Raw genomic sequence first — 20051 nt, forward strand, 5'->3', positions numbered from 1 at the left:
GGCATAATTCTCTTCTAAAAACGAGGGAATGAGTGGCATGGTAGGAGTTTGTGTTATAGCCATTAGGAGGAAAGAAACGGGAACTAAGAACATATAGAAAGACTAGTAAGAGGCATTAAAATCCCACATAAGTTCAGAGAACATGAGTTTGTAGTGGTACCAATCTATTTAACTTTCTTCAATAATGCTCAGCAGCTCAGGTATAGGAATAGAGAGGTCAAATGTCTCGAGTGATTCAGAGTTGAGGTTTAAATGAAAGGTGGTATAGGATAAGACTGATTAAAGTGACAGTCACATCGCCAAATCTAGAAAAAGAAAAAAAAAAGAAACAAAAAGGAGTTGACATATTAAAGATCTCTAAGATGCCAAAGAGCATGAAAGAGCTAGAGGTATCTACAGACAGAGAGCAATGCACCAGAATTTAAAATTCAGAGGTAAGATAGTTTTGCATTATCACAAGGTCAATGGCGTGGCCAAGACGTGAGTATCATTTTTGTTGTGGATCCCAATGAAACTATAAGGTCAGGGTGTTGAATGAATAATTCCCATTAAAGACACCAAGGATAATGGCAGGACTAGGAGTGGAAGAGAATACCACGAGCTAGGTGCACAATAGTCCATGGATGATGGTGAATGTTCAGGTGGTTACTAGATTATGGCAATGTGGAGTGGTAGAGAATGGTATGACAATATGGCACAGTCTCAAAGGATAGAGGAATAATGTTTTGGAAAAGATAATGGAAGGCAAGAAATGGCCTTCTCATCCCTATAAGATGTATCTATCCATCTGTTTGTATCTATCTATCTATCTATCTATCTATCTATCTATCTATCATCTATCAATCATCTATATCTATCTATCTAGTGAAAATTATCAGTTTCTATATGAGAGAAATATAGGGGAAGCAGTATCATCTGGGGAAAACTGGGTTTCACTTAAGACAAGGAAGTGAAGAAGTTTTCATATTAGCAATGGGTTCCACAACGAAGGTAGAAAGAGCTGGCAGGGGGGTAGCAGTGGGTAAAAGAATGAACTGAACTGAAGAATGACAGTGGAACAAGAGAGACCTAGTTTCAAATTCTGATTCCCTCACTTATTACTGTTGAGGTCTGGCATGCTATATCACTTTTATGAACTTTAATTTCTTTATTTGTAAAACAATAAAACCTGTTCATAGAGCTGTTGTAAGTAGTCAGTATTATTTAGCAACTAGTAGACAGTCAATGGAAAGTGTCAATTGATAATAATAATGTACATATAAGTACATTTAATGTACATTTAAGTAAATTATAATATATTTATATTGCAGACTTATAGTCCAGGTTGATTTAAAAACTGGTTAGATTATGCTGAAAACTATAAGACATTTTTGAAAGAAATTGAAGAAGACACAAAGAAATGGAAAGACATTCCGTGCTCATGGGTTGGAAGAATCAACATAGTTAAAATGGCCATATTACCCAAAGCAATATACAGATTTAATGCAATCCCCATCAAAATCCCAATGGCATTTTTTAAAGAAATAGAACAAAAAATCATCAGATTTGTTTGGAACCACAGAAGACCCCGAATAGCCAAAGCAATCTTAAGAAAAAAGAACAATAATGGAGGTATCACACTCCCTGACTTTAGCTTGTACTACAGGGCTACAATAATCAAAACAGTATGGTACTGGCAGAAAAACAGACACATAGACCAATGGAATAGAATTGAGAACCCAGAAATAAAACCACATAAATATGGACAGATGATTTTTGACAAAGAAGCTAAAAACATACAATGGAGGAAAGACAGCCTCTTCAATAAATGGTGCTGGGAGAATTGGATAACCACATGCAAAAGAATGAAACTGGACTGCTATTTGTCACCATGTACCAAAATTAATTCAAAATGGATCAAAGACTTAAGCATAAGACCTGACACAATAAACTGCATAGAAGAAAACATAGGTACTAAACTTATGGACCTTGGGTTCAAAGAGCATTTTATGAATTTGACTCCAAAGGCAATGGAAGTAAAACTGAAATAAACAAATGGGACTATATGAAACTTAAAAGCTTCTGTACAGCAAAAGAAACCATCGACAAAATAAAGAGGCCACCAACTGAATGGGAGAAGATTTTTGCAAACAGTGCCTCCGATAAGGGGCTAATATCCAAAATATACAAGGAACTCATGCAACTCAACAACAAAAAAACAAACAACCCAATTGAAAAATGGGCAGAGGACCTGGAGAGACATTTCTCCAAAGAGGACATACAAATGGCAAATACACATATGAAAAAATGCTCAACATCACTAATCATCAGAGAAATGCAAATAAAAACCACAATGAGATATCACCTCACCCCAGTCAGAATGGCGATCATTAACAAGACAAATAGTAACAAGTGTTGGAGAGGCTGTGGAGAAAAAGGAACCCTCATACACTGTTGGTGGGAATGCAGACTGGTGCAGCCGTTATGGAAGGCAGTGTGGAGGTTCCTCAAAAAATTATGAATAGAATTACCGTATGACCCAGCAATCCCTCTCCTGGGTATCTACCCAAAAAATCTGAAAACATGTATACATAAAGACACGTGTGCTCCAATGTTCATTGCAGCTTTGTTTACGGTGGCCAAGACATGGAAACAACCAAAATGTCCTTCGATAGATGAATGCATAAAGAAGTTGTGGTATATATACACAATGGAATACTATTCAGCGGTAAGAAAAGATGATATAGGAACATTTGTGACAACATGGATGGATCTTGAGAGTGTAATGCTGAGTGAAATAAGTCAGACAGAAAAAGCAGAGAACAATGTGATTTCACTGATATGTGGTATGTAAACCAAAAACAACAAAAGAACAAGACAAACACATGAGAAACAGAAACTCATAGACACAGACAATAGTGTAGTGGTTACCAGAGGGTAAGGGGGCTGGGGGGTGGGAGATGAGGGTAAGGGGGATCAAATATATGGTGATGGAAGGAGAACTGACTCTGCGTGGTGAACACACAATGGGATTTATAGATGATGTAATACAGAATTATACACCTGAAATCTATGTAATTTTACTAACAATTGTCACCACAATAAATTAAGAAATAAATAAATAAATAAATAAAATTATGAATTAAAAAAAAAACTGGTTAGATCCCACTGAGTTATTTACTTTTAATGGGTGAATTTTATGGTATGTTAATGATATCTTAATTTTAAAACTTGATTAAATCAATACATTTTTATATGTTCAAACACATTATCAAATGAAGACTAATTTAAAACTCCCTACCTTCCATTTTGTTAAGGATTTCAATGAGCAAATGTGTTTCACCATCTGAGTCCATTCTTATTATAATCAGCACCTGATCAAAAATAAGAATTTCACATATATGTATATCTGAACGACTATTCTTTTTCAGTTTTGCTATAGTGACAAAACAACAAACTTAATTGGTTAACATGAAACTAATGACAATAAGATTACAAAGTAAATATTTGTGTTGTAAAAGATGTCATGCTTAAAAACAAAGGAATAAATTCTGGTAAGACCAAGTATTAATGAGGAAAATAATTTGCAGTAGGACATTCTTAGTATTCTTTAAGTATTCCTGTACAGGTGATCTCTATTTAAACATAAGTAATCTCTGCCTGTATTGTTAGTGTTAAATTCAACCCAGACAAGTGTGAATTTGTTAGAGAAAACCAATGATTTGCTGCTATACTTTCCTAATGACATTAGGGGAGGTTTTATTGGGGAGGGGGAGGTGGAGGTAGGGACAATTTCAACTTTAAGTTTCTTACTGATTGTTTTAATTTATTTTAATGACTTAAGCAAGTTACCAATACCATAAAGTTGGGGATAAAAAATTAGGAGAGACAGAGAGGAAAAAGAAGAAAAAGGCCAATTTTTAATCTGATTTAGTGTAAAGCATTTGAAGTGCTTTCTGCTTGAAAAGATTTTTTAAAGTATTTTCTCTTAAATACTTATTATTGCAACTTTCATATACTTGAGGTAAGGTGGGCAAAAATTTCCAGTATAATCCAAGGCATAAACTAAGTGCTTTTTTGGTAAAATCATGTAAGATGAGATTCTGGCTCAATTATATACAAATAAAATATTGTAGTTCTATTATTGTGTATATGTTCATGAACTTACAAGTGCCAGATAAAATTTTTGAGATTTGGAGAAGAAGCAATCCATAGAAAATTGTGTATAATAAAAGTTAAAGTGTAATATTTTAAAATTCAAGACATGTGGCTAATGATGCAAATCATAGTTTCTCTGGGTCTGATTTTGTTTTGTTAATTTACTTAAGAAGAAAACTGTCAAGGGACCAAATAGTATAGACTATTAGACTAAGTTAAATGCAAAAATGTATCTTACATCCAATTCTTATTTAAGCTAATTACTGTTATCTGCTTTATTTCAGCACTTCCCTTAATTTGCTGTTCACTTTGCATCCAATTTAATATCTGACATTGCAATTCTTGTATCCTGTAGTTGGTTTCGGGCTTTTTTTCTCTAATAAACTGTACAATCTTCAGCTGTCTCCAAATGTCATCCAAATAGGAGCATAAAATACTTTTGTAGGCATCTTTTGCATTTGACAAATATCCTGTTAAAAATGAAAGTAGAAAAACAAAGCATGACTTTCTGTTCTTTGCGAAACTCCATGGTAAAAACCTGAAAGGAAGTAAGAGTCATAATAGAGACGGGTTAAAGTTTCCTTTAATCCTTTTCTGATTTTGAGCAAAGTTATTGACTGATGGAAACCTTAAAATTGAATGAAGCTGAAAAATATGTACCAAGTATCTCTTTTTAAGCTACATAACACCAATATAACATGATATATATACTCTGCATATCTGAATATATCCCATCCTTTCCTGCCTTCTGGCTTGCTGAATGCTATTGTGTTCTTCCTAAACCCAGGATCTATACACTTACATGCAAGTCCTGTGGAAATGCTACTTCACTGGCACTTTCTTGGTATTTTATCTATACGGCTTTTGTACTTGATTTCTGGTTATCTGTATATACGACTTAACAACCTCATTAGTTTATAAGCGCTCGGGATATAATCCATGATATTTATGCATAATTAATTTGTATAGTTGCCAAAACAGTAATGCTTAAATTCTGACTCATTAAGAGCAATTTTTATGCACAGAATCCTGAGACCTATTCTTGAAGGTCCACATTCAGCAAATCTAGATTGTGTCTCAGGGATTTCTATGTTTAAAATGCTCTCCCAGTGCTTCTACTGCACAGTGAGTTTTGGGAATTATTGAAGTAGAGCACCTGGCATAGTAACTTCCGTAGATCAGGTGTTAAAGGAATGTTTGGGCAATAAATGAAATAATAAATAGAAAATTTTAAATGTCTATTTCAGATTTATATACATCTTAATTCTAATATATTATTACTGCTAAACTGATGGGCAATTTAGAGATTGACTTATGTTCTTTCGGTCTCCTAATCGCCAAACCTCCCTCTGATTCTCCTCACTGTCATTAGACTTAACCTTCTGAAAGACAAACCTAATCTATTCGCATCCCAGTTTCAATGGGTCTCTGTCATCTACAGAAGAAGGTCTAAACTCTTCTGTGTAGCTTAAGAGGCTCTTCACGATTTGGCTCCTTCTTACTTCTTCAGGCTTAGCTCTTACTGCTTTCTACCTTGGACTCTTCAATTTAGCCCACGGAAGTGTTTGCAGCACACCATTAGGTCATTTTTCTGGGCTCTTAATTCTGCTAATAATATCCTTTCATACTTTACTTACTTGGCAAACTTCTTATTTTTAAAAAAATATTCAGCTCAAGGGTAGCAGTCTCCATCCTTTGTGCCATTACTATGTATCTCTATTACAGTACCCAGTCATTATACAATACTGAATTTATTTCTGATTGAGCCCAGAAGAGAAACTCTATACCTGTAACCTGGAAAATTCCAGTTTGCTAGCTTGGAAGGGGTAGCAAACTGGAAGCTGGGAGAAAATACAAAATTCTGCAAGGAACAAAGCAAGCAGGTAGACCCCCATGAATCTTTCTTCTTCTGCCACTATAGAGAGAGAAAGGAAGGACAACCTAACTTGTTCTTTGATTTCGAGAGATTCAGAGGAGTGAGAAAGCCCTCCACTGAAAATGTCCAAGGTAGCTAGGTTATTCATTATGGCTTGGTATGTAGGGCTTAAGAAGTTAGTTTTCCAACAAGGATTTTACTTTTATAGTATTCTTCAAGGTAGCCAAATAGTAATGCCAAAGTTTGAATTAGTAAATGCATTTCTTTGAGAAGCAAAACAATTCAGTCCCCTCAATGGTCTCACTTAATCTAGGGTAAATTGTAGGGTACTTAAAGGTGAATATACTTCAAGCGATTCTCCATAAATATTGTTTCTCTAATTCGAGGTTTTGATAAGTACTGAGCAGTACTGAGTCACAATTACACTCTCTCTGCAGCTCTCCAAGTTCAGATATTCTAGATTCTAATATTCTGCCTTATTATTATGCTTTTATAATCAGTCTAGCTATTGGTAGGACTGACAATCTTTTATGGAAGTCTGAGAGTCTAATGAAGACAGGTGACTAAATAGAAGGGCTTGTGACACTGTACCCTTACACTAGTTCCAGGTACTGTAAACTTAGGGCTAGAGCTCCTAATGCTTATTTGTCTGAAGATGGAGATAAGACAACCTGATCTGGCATCAACACCCAAGTGGTACAATTGGAGAAGAAAGGAAAACACCATGCTGGGCTTTCTAAGAGTGGCTGTAACAGTTATAATACGTACTGGGACAGATAATCTAATATAATACTTAGCCAAGTATTACAACTCCCATGCTTCAGAGGGAGTAAAATTGTAACTCACTGCTGCTCAATACTTATCAAAAACTTCGATTAAATAATATTTGTCTATGTCATAGATAAGAGAAAATGTGTGGGTGATAGATCAGAGAAAAATTATTTTCACTTTATATTTTATATAGGTTCTAGAAACTCTAAATTATAAAACATAATCCTATAAGCATACCATTTCTAAACAAGTTTAAATAATCCTGCAATAGGGGCCTAAAGCAGTAATGTAATAAAACATAATTTAATGATTTTCATAGGTTAGAAAAAAGTTCCAAAATCTTACAAATTTCCAATACATTCAAAAGAGTTTTATTTTTATTACTAAGTACTGTATTTTGCCATGTATAATGGACTCTGGTGTATAACGCACACTTATGTTTTTGACCCAAACTTTCAGGAAAAAAATCTTTTATTTTATTTCTTTTAATTCAAATTTTTATTTGTTTACATTTAGGTACTTATTTTTTGTATTATAAAGGAATTTTAACATTTATTTTTTAACATATTATGGTACAAGAAATTTTATGGAACAAATAATTACAAAACACAAGAACAGATACAAGGTACAAGAAATTTTATGTACCAGTAACAAATTTACCATATTTATGCATCATAGAAGGCCAAGAATTCTTCGTTGTTGTAAGTTTGTCATAAGTTCAACAAAACTGATTATTGTTTTCCAGGGTATTATTTTGCATATGGATATCGTTATTGATTTCTAGAGTTACACTTTTAACTCATAAGCACAAATAAAAATTAAAAACATTTATATAGATGTGGAATTAGTACAACCCATGGATAATGCGCATCCTTATTTTTCCCTCATAAATTTGGGCAAAAAACTGCATTATACACAGCAAAATACGGTAGTTCATATCCTAACTTACACAACTCAAAAAGAAATTGCAAAAAATCTTACTACTAATAATTGAGTTATATTTTATCTAACAAAGATTCAAAGCCACAACATTCAATGAGGACCTGAAATACATATGGGGAAATGTCATTTTACAGTAAAAATTAGTGCATGGAATGATTATACAATCAAATCTGCTTAAGTTCATCAGGACTCTGTAATTCAGGCCTAGATTAGAAAATCCTAAACCTATTTTTCTAGGTGATGGTAGTTGTTACAGTTAATTTCTTTTAATGAATATCAGCAGAATAAAATATATATTCCATTATAATTATGTCAAAATGTATATAATGTTTAATATGGAAGTAAAATAAGTTACATAGTTTCTTATAAGGTGCATCTTTTTCACAAAAGTAAAAGTTATTTCAGATGACATATTTCATAGGAAGAAAAGGAAAATTAAAAATTTTCCCCACCAACCCAGTGCTGTGTCCAAGCTACATGTTAAAAGGACATCTCTACTTGTTACCAGAAGGTGTAAGAGAGCGGCATGCTTGAACGTCATTTCTTTTTCATCATTCGTACCTAAGTAAGCAAAAACATATTTAAAGACATAGGATATACATTAGAATTTTAGACTATGTATCTGAATGCTTAACAATAATAGCTAACATTTATTGAGTGCTTACTATATGCCAGACTGTATATAAGCTGGTTATTTCATTGAATCTATAACAATAACCCTATTAGGAGAGATTAATTATTATCCTTTTATGGATGAGGAAATAGTCCTAATGAGGTTAAGTAACTGTCCCAGGTCAATTTGTGAATAAATGGTGGAGCTGACATTCAATCCCAGACAGCTGACCTTAGAGCTCATACTCTTGTTGCTTCCAAAGAATATTCAATTATTCTACTCTTGATGGGAAAACAGGTTAGTGACTCCCAGTTATGAAACAAAAAGAAAATTAAACTCATGACTTGCCAATTGGATAAAATAAAGGTGGAGGATCATAACAAAGCAATAGCTTAAAATGGAGGTGGACACCTGGAAATATTTTGTCCAAAGATATGACTCAAGCAAAAGCTGTATTCACAGAGACAAGCCGATTGTCCAATTAATGTATCCGTGTAGTTCCAGAGCTTTTTGACAATGATAGATTGGATTTTAATGTGTGCAAAAGTGAGACCAAGAAGACAGGACCCACGGCCCCGGTTTAACAAGAGAAGCTCGACTTTTCTCTGCTTTATATAGTGGGATCCCATGAAATATTTATTTGAACAGAGTTCTGCTAAAACGTTTGAAAATTGTTGACCTAATCAGTGAAGATAAGGCAAACGTTTAGTAGTTATTGGGAATCAAGAGGCAACAGGAGAATCAATTATGGGTGGAAAGAAGTCAATCATGACCTGGAAGGGATGAGACAGGGCAGAGAAACCAGATTTGATATCATTTTTCTTATGTCCTTAGGAGAACATTTCTTACAGTGTAGATCTGCAGCTGATGAATTCTTTCAGCTTTTGTATGTCTGAAAACATCTTTATTTCACCTTTGTTTTTATGTTTTTGTGTAGTATAGAAAACTAGGTCTATGGGTTTTTTTCTTCAGTTTTTGAAGATGTTACTCCACTATCTTTTCTCTTGCATTATTTCTGACAAGAAATCTGATGTCATACTTCTTTTTCTTTTATGCAACATTTCCCCCCCACTCTGGCTGCTCCTATAATTCTCTATTTACTACTGGTTTAGAGCAACTTGATTATGATATGCCTTGATGCAGCTTTATTATGCTTCTTGTGCTTAGGGTTCATTGAGTTTCTTGGATTTGTGTGGGTTTGCAGTTTTCACTAAATTTGGAAAGCTTTCAGTCATTATTTCTTCAAATATTTTTTCTGTTTATCCCCTTTTTGCCTCTTCTTTGAGAACTCTACTAGTACTCTGAGCTATTTGAAGTTGTTTCACAGCCCACTTTTCTTTTTTTTAAAAAGTTCTTTTATCTACCTGGATTTTATTTCGGATAGTTTTTGTTGCTATGCCTTAAAGTTAACTAATCTTTTCTTCTGCAATATTTAATCTGCCATTAACCCCATGAGTGCATTTTTCATCTCATACATTGTAGTGTAGACTCTAGAAGTGTGATTTGTATCTTTTTTATGTCTCTAACTTATTGAACCTATGGGATACGATGATAAGTTTCAGTGTCCTTCTCTGGTGATGCTAACATCTTTGTCAGTTCTGAGTTTGTTTTGATTGATTATTCTCATTATGGATTGTATTTTCCTGTCTCTTATTATGCATCATAATCTTTGACAGACATTGTGAATTTCACCTTTTTGGGTACTAGATATTTTTGTGTTCATATAAATTCTATTAAGTTTTGTTCTGAGATGCGGTTAAGCTCCTTGGAAATAGTTTGATCTTTTGGGTCTTGCTTTTATGATTTGGTAGCGAGGTCCAGAGCACTGCTAAGTCTCTGGGATAATCATTCCCCACTAATGAAGCAAAACTTTCCTAAGTACTGTACTCAAAACCCCACAAATTCTGAGTTTTTCTAGTCTAGCTGGCGGGGACAGGAATTCTTCTCTTCCCTGTATGAAGGCAGAGTACTATTCCCTCAACCCTTTCAGATGGTTTGTCTCCCAAACTTCAGGTAGTTCTCCAAACTCACATACACTCTGTGATCAGCACTCTGATGGATACTTGAGAAAGCCTGCAGTTCTCCAGGACTCTCTGTGGGAAGCTCTCTGCTGTCAAATACGCTATCCTTTGAACTCTAGCCGCTTTGGTCTCCCTGGCTTTTCAGTTCTGTTTCCTTAACTCAGATTGTCCACCGGGCTCTGCCTGTGCCATAGCCTGGCAACTCTTTCAAGGCAGTGAGCTAGAAAAATGGCGGGGCTCACCTCACTTGTTCCCCATTTCTCAGGAATCACTGTCTTGCATTGCTTGATGTCTATGCTCTTAAAAACTGGTTTCATGTGTTTTGTCTTTGTCATTTTTCCCCCCTCTGTATTTCTGGTAGGAAGGTAAATCTAATATCTGTTACTCCATCTTGACCGGAAGCAAAAGTAAAAAAATGACTTTGATCTATTTTTTGACCTTCCCCCCCCCCCCCCCGCCACCACCCCTTTTGGGAGGAAACTAGGTAGTGCAGATGTTAACATTATTAGGATTAATTTGGTTTCTGTAATAGGAATCTGTCATATAATATATGTCAGTGGAGCTTCACTAAGAAGCAATGCCAGATGATATTTTTTACTTTTTCCTCCTTAGCTGATCCTCCAGTATTTGTTTGTGGGTGCCATATGCTGAGTTACAGTTTTGCCTTTATCCATGATTAATTTCTGCATCTTCTATATTACATTTTTACTAATTTGATAAATTTATACCATTTTCAATAATGACTTTTATTTGCACTCACCTTGGTGAAGAGCATCACTTATTACTTTTTCTTGTTCCTTTAAGAGGAACCTTGTTTGGTCAAAAATAACAGTGGCAAATTTCCAATTGGCAACAGGAAGACTACAGAGGTGTCCAAGTTTTATTAAGATAGGAGTAGCTGCTGCTTCTAGGAGACAGTATGCTTGGCACTGGCTATCTGCAAAAATAAAGGCATTAAAGGCAGGTAAAAAACAGTGTGCTCTTTTTGACAAACCAATTAAACATGTTGCTTTGTGAAAACCTGAACTCTATCTAAATTCTTTACTGACTAAAAAATCATGAGATTGTATACAGGCTTATTTTAGGATATTTATTCTAAATAAACAAGTACAAGTGAACTCCCCCCTCCCATGAAAAGTATAATTTTATGGCTATCTTGTTTATTAGAAAGGATTTATTAAGTAACTAATTCAACATGGCAAGTATGAAGAGCCATATAAAGAGAATCACATAATTTTTTTGCTTTTCCTTTGACTATTAGCTTACAACCTTAAGCCAAACAAATTTGAACAATGACAAATTATTCTAGATTTCACTAGAATATCAGTATTTAAAGATGTGCATATTCATCTAAAGATCATAAATAGAACTGAACCAAAAGAATGAAAAGATATTCAAGAACTACTGTCATATTTCTTTGTTGATTTTAATAATGAGCATGATGTTCTTACGCAGGCTATTCTTTAGGAGTCAAAGAATATTCTTCTTTACAGCAGAATGAAAAGTTTAATCTTTAGAAATCAATAATAACTTATTTACATCACCCTGAAAGTGGGTAAGGGAACAGAGAGAGCAACCCTTAACAGATCATCTTCTAGATTGGGCACAAGAGTCTGAGTTATTTGTTTTTCTCTGATGAATGTAGGGAAGCAGCAATTCAAATGAAGGATGAAATAACACTTAGTCGACTACAATAGGGCAACAGGGAGGGGCACAGGCCGTGAATAGGGCATTCCTGGTTTGGAAATAACTTGAAAGTAGAAGCGGAACAAGGAAATATCTGAAGCAAGTGAAGAAAATTATATGGAAAATGAGGTATATCCTAGATACCCAGGAAAGAGTTTCCCAATTTACTTAATTTGAATGTATCTTAAAAGCATATAGCATACCTGATGCTTGAATTTCAATGACATCATCTGCTCCCCTTTCCTGATTTATTTTCTCTGGAGTTTTATTAGTACAAACAGTAGGGCTTTCTTCTTGAAGAGTCAAAGAATGTTCTTCTTTATCTTGAAATTCTAATAAAAATATTAATTTGCATTGTTCAGAAGAAACTTAATGTTGCTCTGCTTAAGTGCTTTTTCTATTATGATCACCATTGTTAAACTTCTTTGAAACACCATCAGTGTTAAGTTGAACGATTCAGGAAAATGGACCTAACACTGTGTTAGGTAGGAAGCTGAATGGTGTAATGGAAAAAACTTTGATCAGATCAGTGTTTCAATCTCAGTTCTGACATTAGCCTTAGTTTCCTCATATCTAAATATGGATAAATGTACCTACTTTGAATATTATTATAAGCATTAAACACCGAGTCCAGTTTCTGACACCTAATAGAACATGTGCTGTTCTACGTTACTTCATTTCTCTGTGACTTTCCAAATACCTTATTTCTCTATGTCATGAATCCTTCCCAGTCAGCTCCCCCTGACACCATGGGGAATCCTGTCCCAGTTTGATGTAGTCTGGGACTGGTAGTAACTCTGCCCAGTTCTGGTGTTTAGTTAGCAAGCCATTTGACCCTCAAACTAAGCTCCTTTCTCCAACTTAGCCTTTATTAGTACTAAAGGTAATACTTTTGTATATATTTTACTTATTTTATAATTGATTCAGGGTCAAGATCTGTGCACACTAATAGTATATAGAACAGAAAACTGAAGTATGCTCAACTCTCACACATAAATATTTTTGTATTTATTTCATCTGCATAAACTATGTCAAACATATTCTATGAGTGTAACACTGACTTTTTACCAGAAGTGAAATGATATGACATTATACTATCTTTGATATGGTTAAAAGCAGTTAATGTGAAACAGTTACAACTTGAACAGAAACTCTTTGGTAAAGTTAAATAGAGTAATAAGTAATCAACTGGGCAAAATGTTCTTAAGTTTACATTAAGATATAAGTTAAAATACTGAGATAGAAATGTCAGCTAAAAGAGAAAAAAGACTGGCAGAATGATCAACAAAAGTTAGAAATATTATGAATCTATATGGTCAAGTTGTAGAAAACAAGTTTTACAAATAATGACTTATCTTGTAAGTTCAAATGCACTTTTTAATTTTCTTGAAAAATACGTATCTACATCTATATCTATATACAAGGTTGGACAATTAAGTTCGTGAACTCATCCTAGAAAAACTGCTACTTCCTTGCTGAGTATCACTACGGTCACCTTCAAAGTACTCCCCTTGGGAAGCTATGCACACATGCCAGCGCCTAGTCCACCCTTCAAAACAATTTTGGAACTCTTCTGGAATGGCCTTCAGAGCTGTCGTCGTATTACCCTTGATGTCCTGAATGTTATCAAAATGTCTTCCTTTCAATATTTCCTTTATCTCTGGGTAAAGAAAGAAGTCATTGGGGGCCAGATCAGGTGAGTAGGGAGGGTGTTCCAATACAGTTATTTGTTTACTGGCTAAAAACTCCCTCAGAGACAGTGCTGTGTGAGCTGCTGCATTGTTGTGATGCAAGAGCCATGAATTGTTGGTGAAAAGTTCAGGTTGTTTTCATCTAACTTTTTCACGCAGTCTTTTCAGCACTTCCAAACAGTAAACTTGGTTAACCGTCCAGTTGGTATAAATTCATAATGAATAATCCCTCTGATATAAAAAAAAGTTAGCAACACCATTGCAACAAGTTTGCGAACTTAATTGTCAGACCTTGTACATATCTATCTCATACACAGTAAGTATCATGAATCAATGACATTTTCTTTGACTTTGAAAAATAATATATTCTATCTGGAAGAGCTTTGTTTCTTTACTTTCTATAACAAATTATACACTTAGTCCTTGAAGCCATCATATATCTATGCCAAAATATTACTAAATTACCCACCATCTTTTTCATCAAAGTCTATGACTTCAGTCTTTGAGGTGCAAGTTTTATGTTTATTTCGCAGCATAATAAAATTGCTCAAAGGGTCCAAATCATTCTCCAATTTTTTACCATGTTTAAAAGATGCTTTTTCAATTTTTGAAGAGGGAGATGATTCAGTAGATATTACTGTGCAGTCAAGTTCCAAGTAATCTTTATTTTCTTTAGTTTGGACTAATCTACAAGCTAGTTCTTGATCATTCTTTGTTTTTTCTTCTCTTGTTGGACTTTTAACAGAGATATTTTCATCAGAAAGACACAGGTCTGGTACTTCTTCTGCCAGAGGTGGACTTTTTTGTGGAGGTGATAAATTATCATTTGTAGATTCCTCATTAATAAGTGCAATAGGTGAGGAACAACTTTTGTGGTCTAGCCATGCTGAAAACAGAAAATGAAAATATACAAGTGACTTCCATGCCTAAATGAGTGTTCTACTAGGGTGTTAGATAACGTTTAGTTGTGGGTTCTTATTAATATAACTTGATCCTTAGGAGTACTTTGTTTACTGCTTTGAAAATCAATTTTTGGTCTGAATAAAATAAATTTTTTTACAGAGTAAAAATCCAGCACCTCTCTTTCTCACTACTGAAGCTAGGTTACCATGTAAAAAAGAATTTGAGAAAGGCTATTGCCACTAGGCTTATAATAACTCATAGCCTTGGAGGTAACGCTTATTCTAAGGATCAAAAACAGACTGAAAGTAAATACTTGCAATACATATACTTGAAAAAGGACTGTATCCAAAATATATAAAGAACTCTTATAACTTAATATTTAAAAATAAAGCCAATTAACAATTTGACAAAATATTTAAATGATACTTCATGTAAGATATACATAAGCTGCAACGTGGATGAATCTTGAAAACATGCTAAATGAAAGGAGCCAGTTATGAAAGCCCACATATTGGATGATTTCAGTTATATGAAATGTCCAAAATAGGTAAATCTATAAAGACAGAGAAAAGATTAGTGGTTCCATAGCTGGGGAAAATGGGGAGTGACTGCTAATGGGTGCAAGATTTCTTTTTGGGGATGGTATAAATGTTCTAAAATTGATTGTGGTGATTATACAATTCTGTGAATACACAAAAAACGTTTAATGCTATACTTTTAATAGGTGCATTGTATGGTATGTGAATTATATTTCAATAAATCTGTTTCATACATACATATACACTGGGTGTGCCAAAAAAATGTATACACATGACTTGTATTCATCTTTTGTTATCGGTATACATTGAGTATTACAATATTAATATAGTTTTTCCTTTCTTAAAATATGTATACATTTTTTGCCACCCTCTGTATATATTTAAAAAGATATACAAATGGCCAATGAGCATGTAAAGAGATGCTTATCATCATTAGCCATCAGGAAAATACAAATTAAAACCACAATGAGATATCACAACAGATCCATTTAGAATGGCTAAAATTTAAGACTGTCATTATTAAGTTATGGCAAGGATATAGAATAACAGGAACTCTCACACATCGCTGGTATGAATGTACAATGGCGCAACCACTTTGGAAAACAATTTAGTCATTTCTTATAAAGGTAGACATACACCTACCATAAAACCCAGTAACTCTACTCCTAGATATTCACTCAACAGAAATGATAACATACGTCTACAAAAAGATTTGTACAAGAGTATTCCTGGTAGTTTTATTCATAACAGTAAAAAGCGGAAAAAAACTAGGAGAGTTGAAAAATGAACAGTGGTACATCCATGTAATGAAAAATTCCACAGTAATAAAAAGAAATGAACTAGTGATACACACAACATCATGAGTGAATCTCAAAATGTTATGCTGAGTGGACGAAGCCACACACAAAAGAGTTCATATTGTATGATTCCATAAATGAAATTCCATAACAAGAATGGTTACCTGGGGTTAGCAGTGAAGGTTGGTAGGGAAGAGGGGTGAGATGGAGAGAGAATCACTGCAGAATGAAAAGGGACACAAGAGAACTTTTGATGATAAAAATATTCTGTATCTTAATTGTGGTGGAGTTTCACAAGTATATACATTTGACAAAATGCATCAAACTGTATAGTCAGAATGGATGCATTTTATTATATGTAAATATAAAATTAATTTTAAAAATGCTTATAGGGTCAGCTAAATAATGGAAATTAGTGAAGCATATGGCCAGTCCTTAAATCATAATCTTTGGGAAGATACATTTTATATTTTTTCCTTCCAAAATATGGTCTAGAAATTTTTTTGTTTTTGTTTTTGCTTTTGTTAGGGATACTGGTATAAATTTTACTTTCCTCTGAACTATACTAAATGTAAGATAAAAGTGCAAGAGTAATGATGAATGCCTACTAACAGCTGGTCTCAATTTGTGAGTGCTGATAACTATGGCAACCTGGAGCGTGTGTGGTCTAAAATGGTGAGCTGCTATTGGCCTCAGTCAATTGTTGTCATGAAAATCTGAGTCTGGTTTTTGGAATCTCAAAGACAATTTCAAAATACAGATCACTTATGTGTAACCTGCAAATTTTAAATGTTGGTAACTAAAACACCATATGAGTTAATATTATGTGGGCTGAATAGGAAAATAAGTACTACCAATTTGCAACCTTTGAGATATTTTCTAGAGATATCTTGGTATGTTGAGCAGGTAAATAGGAACTGTTTATTATTTCATTTTTTCTGATTATTTTCCTTTACTACTTTCTCCTTAACCACCCCTACCCTGACAACTTGGTCATATATATATTTAAAATTCAGGCTAAGTATGTTCCATTTACTATAATGGCATACATAGCAACCAAAATAACTCAAAAGACTTTTTTGTCTTTTTAAATTGTATAAGTGAAAAATGCTAAATGAGTAAACTTTTTAATAACAAAGAAGATTTTCTATTGTTGAGGAGAGATTACTAGATATTATCAAACAAAGTTCAGCTGTCAAGTCGAAAAATAACAGTGCTGGTTTGTGTCTAGGCTGATGTAAACAGAAACTGAGATAGCAATTAATCATTTATAAACGGAAACAAGTCACTTTAATTGAAAATGGCTAGAAATTTTAAAACTGAAACTGCTGAATTTTAGGACAGAAAAAGATTTTAGGATTAGCTAGTCAAACTTCCTCATTTTTTCAAGGAAGAAAATGGGGCTTATAAAGCTTAAAGTTATAAATTCTGGCAGAAACAGAGCTAATACTGAATGCTGAAATTTAGTTATATTTTTCCAATCACCTAGTGTAAAGCCAGTATTTAACATCATCTCATCCTTAAAATATTCACACAAGTGATGCTTACTCTTAAGTACTTACCTTCTAACTGAAGCACTTTGGTAGGCAAAAATATCTCCTTTTTAGTATCATTAGAGGATAGATCATGATGACACAGATGTGTAGTCAGAGGTTCCAAAGATTCTGTCACTGTCAGATTTAATCCTGCTTCTTTCCACCACTCTGGGTTTACAGGATTAACCACAAAGCATTCTTCTTCAACAGAAAGTATCTTTTTCAAATCTGTAACTGAGTATTGACTATTGGGCTCTTCAGTTCTTGGCACTTAAAAAACAATAACAACCCACAAAACAAATAGTCTGAAACAGTCCACAGGGCAAAATAGATGAAAAATACAATAGACAGAACCACTGAAATTTTCTTATGAAATAGATTTTCACATATTACAAAAAAGTGAAACTTGAAGTTATATCTGGTAGTTCATCTTCAAGATGCTAATATTTGTAAAAGTCCAAAATATTATAGCAATAGTAGTCACATAAAAAATTTATTTCAATCTGTGGAAATATCATGAAGCTAAAATTATTGTAATATTTAGTAGGTGATGAACCAATTTTTTTGTTTGACTCTTTAGTATTTACTACATTAATGCATCTGATAATATTTAGAAGAATTAATGTAAGATTTATTAAATCAGAAATTCTAATTCATTATAATGAGTCTAAACAAGAAAATATATTTAATCAGATTTTATGGTAATTATCTTCTTAGATATTGTGGCACAGAGCTTTCCACTTCATTACTTTTAGCCTAAATAGGGACAAATCATAATGTACGGAGGAATTGAACTAGCACAATTACTTCACATTATTATCTGCATTATAGCCATCAACCCCAAATTAGGAGTATAAATTTTGAAATTCTCATTTTGGAACTGTGCTTTTTACAATGACAGTAATAATAATAAAAATAATAAAACTGACAATTATATTTGTACTGATTGTATGTTTTTGTCTGTATATTTTACTTAGCATTCAGAATCAATTAAGCTTTACCTGGAAGCAAAAAGCTTCTGCAGCTTTCTAATTGCCCTGCGCTATAGCATTTGTTAGCTGATTCTTCAGCAGTAAGCAAATTACTGAAAAAAGAAGAATTAAAGCTTAATACATTAATAATATTGAATCATTTTGCATAATAACATTTGCATAATAAAATGCTAATTATATGAATCAGCAGTAAGCAAATTACTGAATAAAGAAGAATTAAATCTTAATACATTAATAATATTGAGTCATTTTGCGTAATAAAATTTTGCTTTAAGAGAAGTATTTTTTCTGTTGTTTTTTTTTTTACACTCAAAAGTAAGTGAAAAATTAACTATTTTATAAATGTGTAACCTGAGACCATAGACCAAATTTCAAATTCTTACTTTCTCCTACCCCAGGAAGGTTTGGCAATTTGTCAGCTCCTTAATTGCTCCGGCTTGCCTATAATTTACTCCTACCTCTATGGCCCTCAATGACCATGGAGCCCGAGGAGGCTGACTTGGGAGGGTTTTAGCACTTCTTTCCATAAACTGTGCCAGCACCAACCCTATAAGTCACCCAAAATAAAAACATAATTTAAGTAAAATTACTGTATTTACCATACAAAATAGTAGCTTCAACACAAACTTTTAAAAAATTGCTTTCTAAACCGAAATTCTAAACAGAATTTCTAAACAGAAATTCTAAACAGAAATTCTGGAGACTCTATTGGCTGAGGATCAGAACTATGAAAAAGTTTTGTCTGCTCTATCTTCTTGGAAAGTGACAGGTCCTAAAGTTTAGTTCAGATCCTTCAATCTTGGTGAGGTGTGAGTGAGTGATGTGTGTCTGTTTGCGCACTTGGGGGTACTGGGGGGAGGAGAGAAGAGAGGAAGTATGCATGACAATCAATGTAAATTACAGCACATCAATAGCTATGAAGTTATTAGCCTTGGTAGGGAAGAGAGCATTAATTCACAACCCCCTTAATCTATGCCGCCAAACCTCCCACTCCCTCCTAAGTGCGAATTGACTGTATTCTATTTCTCTGTTCATATGAAACATATGAGCATGCTAATTATATGAACCAGGAAATCTGGTTCTAGTTAAGGGCTCTTAACTTATTATGGCTGAATTGTGGCCCAAAATTCATATATTGAAGACCTAACTCTCAGTACTTCAGAATGTGACAATTTGCAAATAGTGCCTTTAAAGAAGTAATTAAGTTAAGATACGATGGATAGGATGGACCCTAATCCAATAGGACTAGTGTCCTTATAAAAAGAGGGGATTAGAATACAGACATGCATGGAGGAAAAACCATATGAAGACAAAGGGAAAAGACAGCTATCTACGAGCCAAGGAGGGGGGGTCTCAGAATACATCCAACTCTGCCAATATCTTGATCTTAGACTTCTAGATTCAACTGTGAAGAAATAAAATTAAGCCACCCACTCTATGATATTTATTACGGCAGTCCTAGCAAACTAATACCCCACTACAGTCTTTCATGGCAGTGAGTGCCAGCCAAATAGAGGCAGTGCCACGGGCAAGCATTCAGTGGCAAAA

The 20051-nt window shown here is 33.9% G+C and overlaps 1 protein-coding gene across 1 annotated transcript in view; it reads right to left on the minus strand.

Moving 5' to 3' along the window:
• The window catches only part of SHOC1 (shortage in chiasmata 1), a 58941-nt gene that overhangs the window by 18689 nt on the left and 20201 nt on the right, over positions 1–20051 (minus strand). Inside the window, 8 exon segments of the mRNA XM_019749524.2 lie at positions 3281–3353; positions 4423–4607; positions 8183–8287; positions 11121–11297; positions 12250–12369; positions 14207–14623; positions 17539–17781; positions 18513–18595. Coding sequence (XP_019605083.2) covers positions 3281–3353; positions 4423–4607; positions 8183–8287; positions 11121–11297; positions 12250–12369; positions 14207–14623; positions 17539–17781; positions 18513–18595 — 1403 coding nt within the window.

The sequence above is a fragment of the Rhinolophus sinicus genome, linkage group LG04 (genome assembly GCF_036562045.2).
Source record: "Rhinolophus sinicus isolate RSC01 linkage group LG04, ASM3656204v1, whole genome shotgun sequence".
Lineage (NCBI taxonomy): Eukaryota > Metazoa > Chordata > Mammalia > Chiroptera > Rhinolophidae > Rhinolophus > Rhinolophus sinicus.